This window comes from Chamaea fasciata, unplaced genomic scaffold (genome assembly GCF_029207755.1).
Source record: "Chamaea fasciata isolate MVZ Bird 193981 ecotype frontalis unplaced genomic scaffold, bChaFas1.0.hap1 SCAF_18, whole genome shotgun sequence".
NCBI classification, from domain to species: Eukaryota; Metazoa; Chordata; class Aves; order Passeriformes; family Sylviidae; genus Chamaea; species Chamaea fasciata.
The window spans coordinates 9,813,903-9,833,474 of NW_027094103.1; the positions used below are offsets into that span (position 1 = coordinate 9,813,903).

General features: G+C 45.3%; 1 protein-coding gene across 1 annotated transcript; it reads left to right on the forward strand.

Moving 5' to 3' along the window:
* Positions 1–299: 299 nt before the first annotated feature.
* Positions 300–19,567, forward strand: SVOP (SV2 related protein). Its single transcript, XM_066199655.1, has 16 exons — positions 300–354; positions 2,670–2,830; positions 5,295–5,380; positions 6,311–6,409; positions 6,961–7,032; positions 7,390–7,514; positions 9,307–9,370; positions 9,904–10,029; positions 11,033–11,161; positions 11,507–11,580; positions 11,869–11,945; positions 13,166–13,273; positions 14,556–14,667; positions 14,895–14,976; positions 15,206–15,295; positions 15,731–19,567. Exons 1-16 carry the CDS (start codon positions 320–322, stop codon positions 15,917–15,919), a joined length of 1,629 nt encoding a protein of 542 aa, XP_066055752.1. The 5' UTR covers positions 300–319; the 3' UTR covers positions 15,920–19,567.
* Positions 19,568–19,572: the final 5 nt, after the last annotated feature.

Below are 19,572 nucleotides of genomic sequence, written 5' to 3' on the forward strand. Positions count from 1 at the left end.
AAGCCGTGCTGAGCTGAGCCCAGCCCAGCTGAGCCAAGCCGAGCTGAGCCATGCTGAGCCGAGCCGTGCCAGACCGAGCCCAGCCGTGCTGAGCTGAGCCCAAACCATGCCGAGCTGAGCTGTGCCAAAGCAGCCGAGCCGTGCTGAGCGGAGCCGTGCCGTGCCAGGCTGAGCCCAGCCAAGCTCAGCTGAGCCGGGTGCGCGCGGTTCCTGCGGAGCTGTCCAGCCCTTCCAGCCTCTCCCGCCGCTCCAGCCCGCATCCCGAGCCCGCATCCCGAGCCCGCCATGCGGGAGCGATGAGCGCAGCCGCCGCCCGGCCATGGAGGAGGATTTGTTCCAGCTGAAGCAGCTGCCGTGAGTAGCTCCGGGGGGGCTCCTGCCCCTCCGGCCGCGGGGATCCCGCCGGGGGCCGGGGAATTGTGCCGGGAAGGGGCTCAGGCCCCGGGAAGCAAGGCCGTTTTCCCCGCTGGAGCTGCCCGGGTGCAGCATCCCGAGGGATGCAGGAGCCGTTCGTTACATAAATTCACTCGTCTCCTTTGGTTGTTTTGTTGTTTTCTTTTTGGTTTTTATTTTCTCGGCGTGGATTTGATGGTGGTAAAAAAAAACCAGCAGGGATTGGGATAAAACCGTGGAAGCGGCAGGAGATTTTTTGGGGGGGAGAGGAGACGTCGGGATCGCCTTTGCAGGGTGGGGGGGGTTTATCTGTAAATAACGTTGTGCTGGGGAGGCTCTTCCTCGCCATCCTCCTCCTCCTCCTCGCCAGGGGGGGATGGCAGGGCAGAACCTGCCCTGCCGAGGTGGTTTTGAGGGGGCATTCCCAGCGTTTGCTGAAAGCCGAACGCTGCTGCACCAGGAAAACGCTGATTTTTGCCAGGAACTCTCTGTCTTTGGGATGTGATTGCTGGATCTGTGCAAAAAAAAAAAAACCAAAAAACAAAACAAAACAAAACAAAAAACCCCCCAAAAAACCCAACCACAAAAAAACCACCACCCAAAAAATAACAACCAAAAAAAAAAACCAAAACAAAAAAAAAATTAAACAAAACCATCCCTCCCCCCAAAAAAACAACAAAAAAACCCCCTTAAAACAAAACAAAAAACCAAACCAAACAAAAAAACCCCAAAAAAACCCCAAAACCAACCAAACAGAAAAAACCCCCAAAACCTGATAAAATCTTCGGTGCCGTTTACCCCAGGAATTCCCTCTTTTCCCCTCGATTCCGAATGCTTCCTTTCAAACCGACCCCGTTTTTCCTAATGCTCCATTCTCAGGTGTTTTGCAACATTTTCCTATTTATAAATCATGGGCTCTGCAAGGCGCGGAGCGAGTGTTTCAAGTTGGTGTTAAATATTCATGAGCTCGTGTCAATGACAGAGCGCCCTGTCCCGTAACATTCCTGAGAAGTTGGGGAAAGGGACGTGAACTCCGGCTCTTTTCCAATCCTCGGCTTGTCAGGGAAAAGAATCAGAGGTTAATTTATCAAGCTTTTTTTTTCCCCCTCGTTTTTAAGAACAAAACCTGGGAATACGTTCCAAAGTACCTTCCACTGCTGTGAGATTTTGCAAATAAACGCAGCAGCTCCCTGAGGTGTCCCAGATGTGAAAAATTTGGCAAGTGTGGAACAGAAATTGTCCTTGTGGAGTTTTTTCCTTTGTTTCATATATCCCTAAATTATACACCTACATTTTTATTCTCTGTGCTGAGGAACGTGGCGATCCCTGCCTGGATTTGGGATGCTCAGATTTTGTAGGAACCATCACCTCCAAGGCTGGAATGATCTTTAAGGTCCCTCCCTGTGATTCTGTGATCATTTAATCTTATTTCACTTAAATCCAAGGGATTTTTCACTTTCCAAGGGGAAGAAGTTCCCTTGTGTTGCAGATAAAGTGGAGGAAGTTTGAGGGATCTGTTCCATTAAATCTGCTGGATCTGTTCCCAAATCTTTGGCCACAGAAAACTTCACAGATGGGAAAAGAACCTTCACTGTGGGAAGGGAGCAAATCCCTCGGACCAAAACATCAAAGCTGTGTCAATTTAGCAAATTCTGGTCTTAAAACACAGATATTCCATTAATGACATGGTATTAAATAATTCTGTTTAAGATGAAAGCGCAGACACAGAATCAGCATCCTGATGGGAAAAAAAAATCCATCCCTTCCCTGAACGAGCTCAGTAATTGCATTTCACTAATATTTCAGATCCTGGTGCATTTCAGGAGTTTCACTTCTAATCACAAAAACAACTCAGAAAATTGAATTTGGCTCTTCCTGCCAGGAAAAAAAAAAAAAAAAAACAACAAAAAAAACCAAAAAAAAAACCACCAAAAAACAAACACCTGAAATTCAATGACACAGCAATGCCTAATTCCAATAAAATCCAGGCACAGAAAACGTGGATCTCATTAAATATGCATTATTCCATCATATTTTCATGACCCCTGTGGTTTTATAGCTTTTTGGATAACACAATAACAGCCTCTTGGTGTCCAAGGATTCCATCCCATCCCAATGTAGCATCCCTGAAACCAGATCCAAACACAAATCCCAGTGGAGGATGTGAGAAGGAGGAGAAAAACCTTGATGTGAAACAGAGCTTCCAGCTTCCCCAAGCCCAGCTCCCGGCTGGAAAACACTCCGGGAAGGATCCATCCCGTTTTTTGTGCTTTCAGGGTGGTGAAGTTCCGCCGCACGGGGGAGAGCTCGAGGTCGGAGGAGGATGGAATTTCGGGAGAGCACGAGGTGCAGATCGAGGGGGTGAGGACGGAGCTGGAGCCCGTGGAGCTCGGGGATGGAGCTGCCGTGCCCAAGGAATTCGCCAACCCCACGGATGGTGAGTGTTAGAAATGCAGATTATGAAGTTGGCTTTTGGCAAATATTAGAATGAATACTGTGTGTATAATTGTACTGTATTGTGTTTTATTAATGGAGTTTAGAAAAGTGATGAGTGTATTTTCTGATTGCGACACAATGTAAGTGGTAAGAGGATTGGGTTTTGTCTTCTTTGTAACATCTAAACTGACCAGGCCAAAAAAAGTATAGAAAGGAGTTGTCACCTTGTGGCCCTGCATGAAGGCTGCTGGATTTCTGGCTTTTTTTTTTTTTTTTAATCAAAATAAAACCCAAAAACCTCAAGAAGAAAATTTATGAGAAAATTTATAGTGGAGCCATCCACAAATAAATTTTATCAGATAAAATGATTGAAAGGACACAGCAATCCTTAAATATCGAGGTCTGAAAGAGTGAAAGGTGTGCTGCTGGCTGACTTTATGCCAGGCACCCTCAGCTGAGAAACTTTTGCTTTCTGTCTCCTAATTGTCTATTTTTAATTTCTATTAAACTCATAAATTTTTAAAGGAGTGGAACTCGTTTTTCACAGTGAGCAGGGCTCTTGTTCTGGTTTTTTTGGGTTTTTTTCCTGCAAGGAGAAGGTTGTGGATGTGAAAAACCGAGTTCCACTCTCTTAGAAAAATTTTTAAGTTTAATTAAATAATAAAAATAGACAATTGGGAGACAGAAGAGCAAAGTTCCAGCTGGGGTGCCTCACCAGGAAGCACGCACTTCTCTTTCAACTACTGTGTTTTAAGGATTGCTCTTTTACATATTCAGCAGATATTAAAGTTAATATTAATAGATAGATAGATATTAATATTAAATATAAATTCAATAGATATTAATATTAATTTTCGAGTTTTTATCTGTTTCAAGTATCCCCAATTATCTTATCGGATAGATTTATTTGTGGGTGGCTCCACTCTGTCTGGTAACATGGGTCTTATAAATCTTTCTCTTTGAGGTTTTTGGTTGTCTTCATTTTGATTAAAAAAACAACCCAGAAAGTCAGCAGTTTTTTATGGAGGGTTACAGTGTGGTGACCCTTCCCCCATACCTTCTGGCTTGGTCAGTTTAGATGTTACAAAGAAGAAAAACCAAGTCTTATTACTATTTACATTATAGTAAATAGAATGTAAATATATTTCTGATTGAAATCAGAAAATACATTCATCATTTTTCTAAACTCTATTAATAAAACACAATACAGTACAATTATACAGATCGTGTTCCTTCTAATATTTGTGAAAAGCCAACTTTATAATATGCATTTATAGCGTGGACAAAGGTGGGATCTCTTCATCCCGGTCAGGCTGGATACAGGAGGAGTTGGAGAAGTTAAGAATCCCCAGATAAAAATAGTAACTCAGGGAAATTCTGTCAGACTTGAAAATTGTGGTTTGATCAGCTCATTGCCTGTGGGATGCTCTCTGTGTTCCTTTTTGTGTCCCCAGTGCTGGATATTCCATTAGGGAGTTGTGGATCCAGCTGCCATCCCCTGTTCCACGCTGGAATTTGCCTGAGTTCCCTCTGGAGCTGCTCAGAGCTCCTGTAGCAGCTACACCTGGCTGTCCTTCAAGGCTGAGATGAATCTGCAGTGTTCCTGGCTCCTCTTTTCCTAGAGGACAACAGGAATGTCCAACTCAGCTTCTGCTTCCTGCCTGGAGGCATCACTGCTTTAGGAGGGATGAGAAATATTGAATTTATCTTAGCACAGTGTGAAAATTTGGTATTAATCTTGTTTCTGAACTTCTCTGCTGTGCTTTATCCCTTGGATTTTGTTTGATTTCCTCCTGGGTTTTTTTTGTTGTGGGGATCTCTGAGCCAAAACTTTTTCTGAGGAATGTCCTTTCCAAACTGATGCGAGTGTTGGAACTGTGAGACTTAAATTGATTTAAACGACTCAAATATCAAAACGTGCTTTTCTTGGCCGTTTCATTTTGCATTTGAGCAAAGGAATTTGAGACACCTCAGCACCTTCAGCTGGAACAGAGAGGTCATGGCAGTGGGTGGGAAACAACCAGCAGCATTTTTAACAGAAGTGGGGTTTAAGATTTGTGTCTTCTTGGAGAAATTCTTGATTGAAATAATGAGAGGTTGCACTGAAATATTCCCAGCAGCTCCCAGCATGGCTGTGGGCTGGGGCAGAGCTGTTTCTCCCCACTTAAAGCTGCATTTCAGTGCCTAGAGGAGTCACTTCCAGGAGGAGGAGGCTGGACTTGTGGGTGCCACACTGATTTACCTCCACATGATTAAAATATTCTAGGAATAATACGAATTATTTTGCCTTTGGAAGAACACAGAGATTTTCCTGAGTAGGAATTGTATAATAACTAAATAGCTCTGTTACATGTCTGAAATCTCTGCAGATTAGCCAATTAATCATTAATTAAACCAGAAAGTTCTCTCTCAAAGGCTGGCATTTCTAAGGAAAGAATCCACTGGAATTGTTTTCTTTTTTCCAGATACTTTCATGGTGGAAGATGCGGTGGAAGCCATTGGATTTGGGAAGTTCCAGTGGAAGCTCTCTGTCATTACTGGATTGGCCTGGGCAAGTAACTGGCATCAGGATCAGTTCATGATCATCACTTAGAGAATCTCAGGGATTTCAAATAATGGGGGCAGAGAGTCTCCAAGCAGATAAATGTACAATAAAGCAGGAATTTCACTGGAAATTAAAATAACAGCAGCACTCAGCCTTGTTGTGAGGGGTGATGGTGGATTTCTTTGTCTCTGAAGTTCTTATAAATCAGGGTTTGGAAAACCATTTCGATTCTCCACTTCAGTTTGGTTTCAAATGAGGTTCCAGGCTGGTCCTGCAGAACTTGAGGCTTCCTGCAGTGATTTTGCCACATTCTTCCCATCTGCTGCCTCCTCAGTTGTCTGTATCGGTCAGGATTGCTGTAATCTGAGTTTCAGAGCAACAGCAGCCCAGCGCTTCCACTTTTAACCTTGATATCCACATTTTAAAAAAAAAGTCTTGGTTTCCATTTTTCTGCTCTTTCTGAAGCTCTGTGCTCCACCTCCTGTGGTGTATTTCAGGATCCTGATACCTGGAGCTGTATTTGCTGGCTTTTATCCATGTAAAAAGCTGGAATCTGCCATGGTTTAGATCCTAACTCAGCTTGGGATTTGGTTTTCAGGAGTGTTGAAGGGAATAAGTTACAAGGTGTCAAACAGTCCTGACTGAATCCATGTGAGAAGGGGCTGAAAGCTGGAATTTGCACTTTGGAAGTGACTGAACCCGTGTCACTGACCAGCCAAACCTCCTCAAAATCTTTGGATTTCTCTCTTTGGATCCTCTCTGCCAGAGTTTCTATACGTGCTGACAATCAGAAATGAGTTCAAATCTCAAATGTTAAATATTTTGTTCAACCTCAAGGTGGGAATGGCACGGAAATGTCACCAAGGCCTTTTATTGACTCCTAGATCCACCTGACTTGCAGGCAGTTGTTGATTTTGCTTTCTCTTCCCCCTGCAGATGGCAGATGCCATGGAAATGATGATTTTAAGTATCCTTGCTCCTCAGCTGCACTGTGAGTGGCGCTTACCCAGCTGGAAGGTTGCGTTGCTCACCTCGGTAGGAAAAATACCTGACAGCTCCTGTCTTCCCTGAGGTTTTGCCATCATTGTTATCCAGATATTTTGCTTTGTATCCCCAAGATTAAAACTCCTCGTGGCCTTTGCAGATTGCCTTCAGCTTGGAAGGAGTTTTATAGGAGTTTTCTTAAAAAAGATTTACAGGAGGTTTTTTTTAAGATTGAAGTAATGAAATTCAGTGAGAACTGAGGGCATTTGCAGGTTTCAGGCTTGAAGTTTCATGTAATTTCCAGGAAAACCTTTGAATTTACTCAGTTTCATCCTAAAATTCAAACCATTTGATTAATTAAAAAAAAGAAAATTGGTAAATTTTGATTATCTTGCTTGCAAATCTTTCTCTCTCCCCACATTTAAGCTCTCTGACAGACCGAGAGCCCTGAGAGAGAACAAACAGTTGATTTTTGAGATTGGACTCACCAATATCAGGGGTCTTTTCCAGCCTAAATAATTCTGGGATTATCCAGTGACCTTGGGAAGCAGAGATCTTACAACACCACCTCCAAGATTTTTTTTTTTCTTACTGTTCCACAGGTGGTGTTTGTGGGAATGATGTCCAGCTCCACACTCTGGGGAAACATTTCAGACCAGTATGGGAGGAAAACAGTAAGTCTGCAGCTCCTGCTGGGATATATCCCAATATTTCTGCAGTGTGGACATTCCAGTGGAACTGGCACAGGGTGCCCAGAGAAAGCTGTGGCTGCCTCATGCCTGGAAGCGTCTGAGGCCAGGCTGGAGCAACCTGGGATAGTGGAAGGTGTCCCTGCACATGGCAGGGGGTGGGATGGGATGAGCTTTAAGGTCCCATCTGACCCAAACCATCCCAGGATTCCCAAATGTCCACGTGTACAAAGCAGCATTAAGCACATCCAGAACTAAGCTCCTGTGAAACAGAAGGCATTTGAAGCTCTGTTTTACACTTGAATTTGTGTTACAGTGATTTTTAACTCTTGCTGATCACAGGGCCTAAAGATCAGCGTGTTGTGGACACTCTACTATGGGATCCTCAGTGGATTTGCTCCCATTTACAGCTGGATCCTGGTGCTGAGGGGCCTGGTGGGCTTTGGGATTGGAGGAGTGCCTCAGTCGTAAGTAAATATTCACAGGTCCAAACTTCCTCATTTCTGTTTCTTTCTTATCAAATTCTCGTGTCACATTGAAGTCTTGTTTCTGTTCAGCCACCTCAAACCTTGGTCTTGTTGCAAGGCAGGTCATGCCCTAAACTCCAGCATTTAGAGGCAGAGCTGAGCCCTGACTCTGATTTTAAATCCCCAGATTATTGTTCAGTCAGAGCCTGAACTTCCCCATCTCACCCTGAGCTGGAATTTCAAACCCACACAGCCCAGACCTGGAGCACTGGAGATGCTGGGATGGCTCACAAGGAAAAGGAAGTGTCAGGATATTTCTCTATCATTGTGTGGTTCCTTTCACTGAAGAGAGGGATCCATAAATTTTCCACCTGCAATAAATAACCCTGCTCTAGGCTTTTAGTTATGAATGTAAAGGGAAGGGTACTGCCATTCTCTCTCTCTTTTATATCCTTACCAATTGATTTTTTTGCCTTCTGGAGGTGCTATTTTGGAGCAGGCAGAGTCTGGCTTGGATTGATGGCTCACAGATTCCTTCCCAAGGCAAGACATTGGCTTTTCTGTGACCACTTGCAGATTAAAAATCCAGAGCTGCAGGTGCAGCCCAGCCAGGGCCACTCGGCTCACTGAGGTTCTGTGGCTTCCTGAGAGAAAAAACAGAGCCAGTTACAGATCTCCAAGTGGATCCCATTCTCCCTGTGTCCTGTTCTAACTATAACAGAGATTTATTTGCCAGAGGGGTAAATATGAATGAAGCAGGAGAAGTAGCTCCTTTCTGATATCCTTAAGCTGTGTGATTTTGGAGGTGAGTGCCTGGATCTCCATGGAATTGTGAGTGTAATTTCCTCCTCTGGATTGGCTCCAACAATTCCATGTCCTTCTTTTGCTGGGGTCATTCACCAGCTCCTGTTTTCTCTGCACTACAGAGGGACCTGAGCTACTCTTTAAGATGTGGTTTGAGTTCTCTAAATCTCTGCTTGAATGAAATATTGTGTGAAACTTTATACTTTCCATGAACCAAGCAGCTCCTCAGAGATCAATCCACTCTTGAAGTTAGCAGGAATTTTGTCCCAAACCTCAAAGGAAGCCTGAGAAGTTTGGAGGCAGGAAAATGGAATGCAAACAGAGCAAAGCCAAACCTTACCAGTTTGAAGGAGATGACAAAGCCTGGACTGGCTGCTGCCTAAATTCCTCCTCAGGAATTCCTCCTGGAGCAGCTTTGCCATCACTCCTTGGCACAGGCATGAAACAAAGCCTTAGTGGTTGCTCTTTGAGTCCCACAATAAAAGAATGCAAATTATTTTATACCAGTGACATGAAAGTATTCCCCTCTTGGAGAACTGAACCCTGGCACAGGAGACAGATGGGAATTCTCTGAGCTGGTTGTAAAGCCCTGAAGAAATCCTTTATCCAGCAGGAGTTTGTGTTGAATTCTGATGGACCACGCTGAAAATACCAGATAAAATGGTGTTTTCAATGGAGCTCTGGCTCAGAGCAGGGCTGTGAAAACATGAGCATCAAGATCTGCATTTAATTGACAACTCTGGGGTCACAAAACCACACAAAAGGAGCAAATTGTGTCCTCTCTTGCAATGTTGAAGGGTTTGTTGTGGGGTAGAAGGGGAGTGTGACCCAGTGTCACAGCCTGGCTGGCTCTGGGGATAGGGAGAACTTCAAGTTGCTGCTCTGGGTTTGGCAGTTTTATTAAAAGGCAAAAAGGATGTTTGAACTTCTGTCTGCTGCGGCATTTCCCTCTCTGTGCTGACATTTTCCTCTCTGTTCCCTCTTTCAGGGTAACTTTATATGCTGAGTTCCTTCCAATGAAAGCCAGAGCAAAATGCATTTTATTAATAGAGGTGAGTGGGTGCATTCTGATCCTCGAGGGACAGATCCCCTGGTGGTCACAATCCCTTCCATCCTCCTGCCTGGAAATCCCCTCAGAGCTGCAGCCGGACCTGGCCTGTCCACCTTGGTGTGGAGCTGAGTCACTCCTGAGCTCTGGTACCAGCCCAGCTCCAAAAGCAGCAGGAAGTTTTCCTGTCACACTCCACTCTTTGTGTTGAATTTGCCTTTTTCCAAATTATTTTGCACCCAGGGCTGCAGAGAGGGTCATTGGGGGTCCATGGTTTAGTGGTGAAATGCATCTCAGTGATGGATTTGGAGAGCTGAGAGCTCCACAAATTCAGTGCTAAATTAAGCTCCACATCTTCATCCAAACATGTCAAAGTCACACAGGGACTTTATGTCCTTGGAAGATTTTAAGGCAGAATTTTCACCCCTGGAATTTCTCTCTCCAGCCATCCCTGGTGAGCACAGCCTGAAATGTTCCAAAGAGGAGCCCTTGGGAGCACTCCATTCCTCATTTTTCTGTTGGTTTTCCCTCTTCCAGGTGTTCTGGGCCCTTGGGACTGTGTTTGAAGTGCTCCTGGCAGTGGTGGTGATGCCCACGCTCGGCTGGCGCTGGCTCCTCATCCTCTCTGCCCTCCCACTCCTGCTCTTTGCTGTCCTGTGTTTTGTAGGTATTCCTCAAGGATTCATATGAATTCCTGCAATTCCCACTCCTCTACCCCATTCTGTGACCCAGCTGAAAGAAATCAGCAGAGTCCTGAGCTCTCTGGTGGTGTCTTCTGTGAAACAACTGAAATAATGACCAAAAAATGCAGTTTCAACAGAGTGCTGGGAAAAACATTCCAGGGAGAGTTGTGTTGATGTGACTGTAATTGACTGGAGGACAATGGAGGGCTGGAATTCGGTGAAATCAGGCCTGGAACCCTCTCCAATTTAATGACTTTGTTTCAACTAAGCTCAGTGGAATCAACATTTTATCAAAAGCTGTTGCTATTTCCCTAAATTCTCTTTCAATTTTGCCACTTTTAGAATCGATTTCCACTTAAAAATCCTCTCAAATCAGGGATGGAATCTGCAGAGTGAAGGTCAGATTCCTAAACAATTTAAACCTGAGCTTCAGTGATATATTTTATTATTTATCTACTAATTATTTATTATTAGGTGATATCTTTGCCAATCACTCAGTCTCCTCATAGATAAATATCCTTGTCAGGTGGTTTAGCAGCCCTTTTTATTCCTTAGTTGTTCAGGAATATCTCCAGTTACCCAGGTGCTCACAAGCTTGTTCAGAATTACAAAGAACTTAAACTCATAAATTTTAGAGGATCTTGTCATCTGCCCTGGAGGCTTTGCCATTCCTTCATGGAAAGGATAATGTAAAAAACCTGCAAAACATCCCAACAGTTGTCAAGGATAAACCCAAAGGAATGGAAGGGAAAGGGTTCTGAGTTCATGGGGAAAGTGGGGGTTTACAGTTTTTAAAGCCTGATGAGATGATTCTTGGAATTCTTGCTTGGAATTCTTCAAGCTTATTTCTGTAATCTTTTGTTGTGTGAAAATCCTTCCTTATGTGAGAATCTGCTGGAATCACTGAGATTTCCCCCAAAGGAAAATCCCAGAGTTTACTGCTGGTTGTGACACTCTCCTGTGTGTGTGTGTGTGACCCTTAGTGGCTGCCAGAAAGTGCCAGGTACGATGTGTTGTCTGGGAACCAGGAGAAAGCCCTGGCCACTTTGAAGAGGATTGCCACAGAGAATGGAGCTCCAATGCCCTTGGGAAAACTGGTGGTTTCCAGGCAGGTACGTGCAGGTCACAGGCACCTCCAGAACAATGAAACTGAGGGGGTTTGTAAGCAAATCATCAATGTTCTGTTCAATTTGAATGTCTCAGCTAGGCAGAAAAAAAATGACCTTTGATCATTTAGGCCTCTTTCCCACTGAGGAAGAGTTAATTTCTCATTTGGAAGTGAAAAGCAGCTTTAAAACAGGCATTAATGTTATTTAACCTCACTGTTGTTAAGAAAACCAAACCTTGAGGTTGTTAAAGAGCTCAGGTCAGAATTCCAGGATCTGAATTCATGAGACAAGATGAAATTTGACACTTTGGCTGTCCCTCATCATCCAACTTCTGCTTGTTCCCAACAGGAGGACCGAGGTAAAATGAGGGATCTTTTCACCCCCCATTTCCGCTGGACCACGCTGTTGCTCTGGTTTATTTGGTAAGAGAAAACCTGAAGGTTCAGTGCCAGCACAGCTCTAAATGGGTTTTATTGAAGGGATTTTACTCAAATACAGCAACTTCTTCCTCAGAAAAAAAAAACCCAACCAAACAAAAAAAACCCCAACCTGTATTGATTTGTAATTTATCCAAGCACCCAAGCATTCCCAATCAAATTGCCCTTTAATTTTCTGAATGCTGAAATAGCTTTGAGGTAGGACTTGTGATTGGTGGTGTTTCTTTTAAGTTGGACCAGCTGAAACTTCCTCTCTCATTTGCTTCCTTGCAGGTTTTCCAATGCTTTTTCGTATTATGGGTTAGTTTTATTAACTACAGAGTTCTTCCAAGCAGGAGATGTTTGCAGCAGTGAGTATTGCTCCATCTTTTTCTTTTTAAATATGTCCTGTTAAAACTGCTGGAATATCTTTTATTAGATCATCTCCTGCTGGTGGTTTGGAAAAGGAATGTGGCTGAGTTTTAAGTTTACTTTATTTTAAGTATTCTCTCATCTCTGCCTGGTGCAGAGAGGTCCTGCACAGTGGTTTGGAGCCCAAAAAGTCAAACAACAAGACAACCTTCAAGGCAGACCTGTTATCTGTTCTTCTTAATTAAAAAAAAAATAAAAAATAAAAAAATAAAGAAAAAAAGTGATTGAATAAATAGAGGTTTGCAGATTTGACAGGTCTAATTAGTTCTGAGAGACAGAAGCTGCTGCTGTGGATCTCCTGGTTTCTCAGGATGGGAAAGCCTGCTGAGAAAAAAAGATAATGGTGAGAAATCAACGTCCTTTGTGTTGCAGAAATTTTTTTTGTGGAAAAAAAACACGGTGCTTTGACTGAGTTAAGAAGAGACTTGAACAGTTTGATTCCCCAGGGGAGGAATGATTGCATTCAGAACACTTGTAATTAGGAAAAACTGCCTGGAAGTTGGGAAATTATAAAGGTGGATGGGGAGTGATGGAGCAGCCCCAGATTCTGGGGTTGAACAGCAGTGATGAGCTCTGAGAGCTCTGACACAGGTTTGCCTCCCCAGAGGAAGATGCAGCCCTTAAAACCTTTGTTTTTTATAAGGACATGGGGTTGTTCAGTATTCTCAGAGTGTAGGAAATGTTGGGATCCCAATTTGTGTTGGGAGAAACTGAATTATTGGAGTTAATTCTGTCCTGAGCCCTGGACTGGAAAATAATTCAGGCTGTACAGCTGATAAGGAGGTGGAATTTTCACTGAGCTGAGACATCCTGTCACAGAAAACATGATAAATGTTCAGTGTTTCCAGGCAGAATCACCAAGCATTGCTCTTCAATGCCCCTCTGACTCTGAATTCCATCCCAGCAGCACATCAGGCATTCAGAAAAGGAATAACAATTAAATCAGAGGCAGAATCACTTGAATTTCAATCCCCAAACAACTTTCTATAAGTATTTTAATGGATGGTGGGTGCAGTGAATCCATACCATTCCTTCCAGTCCATCCCTTCCTAAATTTTGGCAGTAAAAGTGAGACACTCAGCAGGAAGGTAAACAGGGAAGAGTTTGCTTAAAATATATATTAAATATTTGTGCTTTTTTTTTTTTTTTTTCCCTGCAGTATCCAGCAGAAGGCAGGAAGTAAAAGCCAAGTGCAGCCTGACCTGTGAGTACCTGACAGAGGAGGATTACACTGACCTGCTCTGGACAACTCTGTCAGAATTCCCTGGTAAGGAGCAATGAGAAGCACCAGTTTTTCCTTGGAATGGCTCAGGGTGTGGAAATGGGCTCTGGCAGCAGCAGTGGAACTGGGATGTCTGGCCTGATGCTTCAGAGCTCCTTGGTGTAGCTGTGGATCCTCCCTGCCCTGGGATCACTCCAGAAAAAAATCAGTCATTGCTCTGGAATGGCCCCTCTGACTGTTCCAACCCAGCAGCACTTCAGGAGGGAAACCAACTCAATCAAAGGGGCAAAAACACTGGAATTTCTATCCATAAGTGACTGTCAGAGGATGATGGGTACAGTGAATCCATGGAGAACTTGCTCCTTAAATCTCTGTGTCCAGCCTCAGTCCTGATCCTGTGATTTTCAGGCAATTCCAGAAAATTTCAGTGGACAGTCTGGCACAGGACAAGCAAAATAGTGTGAAACAGCCATTGATCCTTCAGATGGAGAGGATCCCCTGTTAATATGATTGAAACAACACCAGAGACATGGATCAGGATATTTTCACTCTTCTGGATCATAATTTCAGGGCTAAAAGCTCAAGGAGAAGCCATTTAATGAATGATAATTTGCAAGTATCACTGAGAAATATGCACAGTCATTCCTAAGAGGAGTGTGCTGCCAAACAATCGTTTTGAGAAGGATACCCAGAAAAAAAAGTGGGTACCCTGGAATGGTGATGTGGCTAAAAGGTCTGGTTTGATCCTCACACACACTGAGCTGAGAGTGAGAGGTATTCACAGGGTACCTCTGGATTTGATACTGATGCTGGAGTAATCCCCTCTCCTGCTGTGCATCAGCTTTCAAAAGAATCTAGGAAAATTGCACTGGAGGGAAGAATTAATAGTGAGATTTACTGAGCTTGATCTTATTTCCTGTCAAAAATCAGGGGAGAAATAATTCGGTGAAACATCTAAATAACAGAACAGAAAGAAAATACCACATTCTGAAGACCCTTTAAATCCAGCAGGGAGCAGTGGCCAGAAGTTTAACAGAAGTTCTTCCAGTGAGCCATGAGCAGGTGTTTCAGGCAGTCACATCAGTAATCCCTGGATGGGGCTGTGGATTTGTGGATCTGGGAGCCTGTAACAGGACCCAGCAGCTGGGACACAGAATTCCTGTTTTCACATGACACCAGTAGCAATCCACCCCACAGCCCTGTCCGGGGCCAGCAAAGGATTGGAAAGAGAGGCCAAAATTTCCAATCTAAACCCCCCAGGCTGTGTTAAATCTGCTGCAGCCCCTCTTTGCTCCATTCCCAAGGGTCTCCTGGCCTCTTCCCACAGGTGTGTTGGTGACCCTGTGGATCATCGACCGCATCGGCCGCAAGAAAACCATGGCCCTGTCCTTCCTTGTCTTCTCCTTTTGCAGCCTCCTGCTCTTTCTCTGTGTTGGAAGGTGAGTCCAGCACAGGGAACAACTGGAGTAAAGGGTTTCTCCATGGTTATGGTGGGAGAACTGAGAGTGAAAAGCTGTGGGATGGTCGTGCTCAGCTGGAGAAAGATTTAAGGCTGGGGTTGGGTTTTCTCAGCAGAGTTTGGGAGGGAAGTAAAAGTGAATTCCAAGTGAACCCAGCAGATTGTACTTAACATTGCCAAACTCTGCTCTCCTCTTTCTTCTCACAGAAATGTTCTTACTGTGCTGCTCTTTATTGCAAGAGCTTTTATTTCAGGAGGATTTCAGGCTGCCTATGTTTACACTCCTGAGGTAAGGGGGATGTTGTGGTGATGGGAATATTCAAGGGGAGTGAGAACAGGGTGGGAAAGTCATTTTGATGACCAGCTCCCAATGGACCTCACCCCAGACTGGAGCTGTAGATCCCATTGTCATTGTGTGACAGAATGTGCTGTGGCACCACTTATTAATTCCCATTGATTCAGGAGTGGAAGGAGGAAAACTTCCCACTGGGATTGATGGGATGATGTTTTTTCCACAGGTTTATCCCACAGCCACACGTGCTTTGGGCCTGGGAACGTGCAGTGGAATGGCCAGAGTGGGAGCCCTCATAACCCCGTTCATTGCACAGGTAAATCCCTTCTCCTCTGAGACTGGAGGCACGGGAGGTTTGGACTGATGATCTTGGAGGTCTTTTCCAGCTTTAGCAATTCCATGATTCTATGACGGTGATGTAGAACCTGCTTTTCTTCCCCTATCCCAGGTTGCTCCAAGCTCCATCCTTGGACATTTCCAGGGATGGAGCAGCCACAGCTTCTCTGAGCAACCTGTGCCGGGACCTCCCATCCTCACAGGGAAGATTTCCTTCCTAAACTCCACTCTAATCCTGCCCTCTGAGAGTTTAAAACTGCTGTCCCTTGTCCTGGCCTGGGTCCCTCTCCCTCCTTTCCAGAAGCTTCAAGTTCAGCTTTATTCCCAATACTACGATTAAAATTCCTATTGCTCCACCAGTGTCTGTATTTCCATGCTGAGGTGCTGCTTTGCATTCCCTGCCTTTTTCCTGCAGGTGATGTTGGAATCTTCAGTCTATCTGACTCTGCTGGTTTACAGTGGCTGCTGCCTGCTGGCTGCCCTGGCCTCCTGCTTCCTGCCCATCGAGACCAAGGGCCGTGGCCTCCAGGAGTCCAGCCACAAGGAATGGGGCCAGGAGATGGTGGGCAGAGGATCTCATTCCCCAGGGGAATCGCAGGAATGATGGGACATGGAAACCTGCTGGAAGAATGAAGGATAGGAGCAAGATGTCTCACAAAACCTCCGAGCCTGAAGCATGGAAAGCTGACCACCATCACTGCCAACGTCACATGTCAAACTGCAGGAGTTTGGGGTTGAACCTCAGCAAATTGTGTTTCTGCTGCTCGTTGCTCACACTCATAAAAACCTTCTGGATGGAGAGGCCTTTGATCCAGATATCCTTGGAAGTTTAGCAGGAGGTGTTTTTCTTCAGTCTGTCGTGCTTGCATGGTCAGCTCTTCAGCTTAAAATGTCCCGTGCCAAGCAAACGCCAAGTGACTGCAGCCCAGCATAAGTTGTCATTAAACACTGAGCTCTTGATGCCTAAAACCAAGAGGTTCATCTTTAGTGTGGCCCTGGCCTGGCACAGGGTGGATTCCATCCCCTACACTATGGATTAAATGCCTGCCTTGCACTTTTAGCCATCAAAATCACCACCAAAATGTGGCTCCGGCAAACCAACCCGGGCTTTCCAGTTGGGTTCTGTTCCTGGAGAGTGGTTTGCTGGGAAACTGATTCCTGTCTGTTTCTCCCATCCCAGGTGGGTAGTTGGAGCAGGGAGGGTGGTGTTTGCTGCAGAGCTGGGACCTTGTAGCAGAAATGTAAATCACAGAGTCATTAAGGTAAAGACCTCCAAGCTCATCAAGTCCAATGTGTAAATCCTCACGTTTTGGAGCAGAATTGGACTTCTCTGGCATTGCCAGGGACCTTGAGCTCTCTGTCTGTTGCTTGGAGTGGGGAGGTTCTCACTCCTGGGGTTCCCTGTGTGAATCCAGGTGTGTCCCTGCTCTGTTTCCTGGGCACATCCTCACGGTGGGGTAGCCCCAAGTGGAGTTGGGAGCTCTGCTGTTGGGATGGAGCCACTCCTGGCAGCTGGGCAGGACCTTTCCTGCTGATTGTACATTGACTGGTGACAAAGGAATGTAGCTGGAATAAATGAACAAAACCATGGGAAGAGCCCATCTGCAGTGACCTTGGATGAGGGACATCCCTCCTTCAGGTGTGGCTCCTCAAGGGATGATCCCACTCTTGTCAGGGAGCTCAGGTGAGGACAAGCTCATCAGGTTTGTCACAAAGCTGTCCCTGGGCACAAGTCAGGTGGCAGAGTCTGTGGGGATGTGTAGGGATCTGAGATGTGCCTCCTCCAGGTCTCAGTGGATTTTCAGGATTCCAGACCTTGGGACACACAACCAAATGTGGGTGAGATGGACTTGGTGAGGCTGTGGGAGCAGTGGGGGTTTATGGTCTGTCTGAGCAGGTGTCTCACCTGAACACAGGTAAATGTGCAACACATTTTTACAGTTGAACATTTTAAGTATGCTGAGAAGCAGATCCCATTCCTGGGGTCAGGAATAGGTCTCCAAGTCCGTGTTTGGGGCAGTACAAGTGAGCTGCTGTCAAGTGGGGCACGGCTGTCACTGAGGGTCACAGCTCTGAGTCACTGTCATGCTCCACCAAATGCCAGGCTGCTCCTTTGGAGACTGAGGGGAAAACAGGAATTCCTTAAAGAAAGCCAGGAAACTCAGGATGATGGAAAAGGCCAAAGGAGTTGTTGGAATTGTGTGAGGGGGGATGTTCTTCTGAGAAGAGAGTTTGCCAAGGCACTGAGTGTCCATCCAGTCCCACTGGAGGATGGTGACTCAGTGAAGGATTCCAGGAATGGTTGGTGGAAACAGGCAAATCTGGCTTTTCCCAGCGAGATGAAAATGAATTCAGCTCCCAAGGGATCCCTGGGATCCCTGAGCTCAGCTGTGGGTGATGGCACAGAACCCTCTGTCCAATCCAGCTGGGTTGGTTCCCTTTGTGTCCCCTGTCCCTGTGTCCTCATGCTCCCCCAAGATCAAGCTCCAGTTGATCCCAGCAAACACAGAGGGCTCTCATGGCACTGGCAGCAACCACAGCTCATTTGTTCACCTCCTTCTGCCAGGCTGGAGTTGGGTCATTCACCCTGTGTGCCTGGGGCAGCCTGGAGCAGAGCCACAGGGGCTTGTTCCATGGAATACCAGAATTCCAGAGTGATTTGGGTTGGGTGCACCGGTCCCACCCCTGCCGTGGTCTGCTTTCCACTAGACCAGGTTGCTCCAAGCCCCATCCAAACCTGACCTTGGACACTTCCAGGGATGGGGAACCTCTCTGCTTTCACTTGGGCTGGCCTCTGATGTGCTGGATATGGGACACAGCAGTGAGGAAGCAGATCCTGGATGGGTTTAATCAGATATCACCCCACATGTGTGCCCAGTGAGCTGGAAAAGCTGCTGGGCTGGGATCTGCTGGAGCTGGGATCTACTGGAGCTGGGTTTGCCTTTGCACAGTCGGGCTGTTCACCCCTCAGTGACAGATCTGACATTCCATCCTCTTCCTCCTGCTGGTGGAGGCCCTCGAGGCCATTCCAGTCCCCCAGGTGCTTCCATGCTTCCTTCCTTGGGCTTGCCATGAGCTGTGTTTGCATCCCAAAACTCTGGAATTGAGCCTGGGTAGAGGTGACAGAGAATCCAAAGTGCAGGACAGGCCTGGCCTCCATGGCCCAGTTTGTTACTCTATGCCTTGAGTTAAAATTCTGCTTTCCCAGGTTAATGTTCACATCTCACTTCATTTTTTTAGGTGAATATTCAGCAGTTTTAAAGGATTGCATTCAACGGCCTTTAGAGAGTTTTAGGTGAAGTTTATCTGTTCATGCACACCTGGATCCTACAGATAAGCCACTTCCCAGGTAAAGATTTCTAGGGAATGCAACATTTTCCATGCTGTTGAATAGATCAGTTTTAACCTGTGACATTTACAGTGTTAACCAAAACATGGAAGGCGTTTTTGCTTTTCACTTTTTATGAATTCTGCACTAAAAAAATCTATTTAATGGTAGAAATACCAAGATCGGTGTTGTTGGGTCTTTGATTTTGTTCAAGCTTGGTCCAAAGCTCACTGAAATCTGGGAAAATCTGTGGATATCCATGGGCTTTGGATCAGCTGAATGAAAGGGAGAGGTAGGAGCCCACCACAGCTGATCCCACCTGGCTGAATCCAGCAGGAGCCTGTTGGGCACTGGTGAAATGGAGCAGGAATTCAGGATTTGCAGGAATTTGCATATCATTAATAAGAGAAGGCCATTCTAGCTTGTTCACTTAGAACACTGGGGTTGACACACACCAGTTATAAATCACCACCAATAGATTTTATCAGTAGGGCAGCACCGTTGAGGTACAAAATAAACTTCCAAAGAATCCTTTTCCACACTGAGCAATTTTCACTGGTAAAGGAATTGCTGCAACTGCTTCGTTTTAAACTGGAAAGTGAGATCCTTTGGAATTCCAACAGAATTGTGGGATTCAGTTTTGCCAAGTGTCCAAGACATCAACATGCCAAGCTGGCGTGGGAATGTAATTCCCCAAGTGTGCTTGGACGGAATGATTTGTTATTCCCAAATACATGCCGAAAGAGCAGAGAATGTTTCCATGTCTGAATGTACAGTTTTTAAGCTGGATTTACATTTTAATGTTGAAAAATTTGGTGTATCTCAAGCTTGTTGTAAAATACTCCTCTGGTTCCTGTTCCCGACACAGCATTGGAGAGTTGAAGTCCACATTAGATATTTTATGTTAAACAAATAAATAGTTTTTTCAG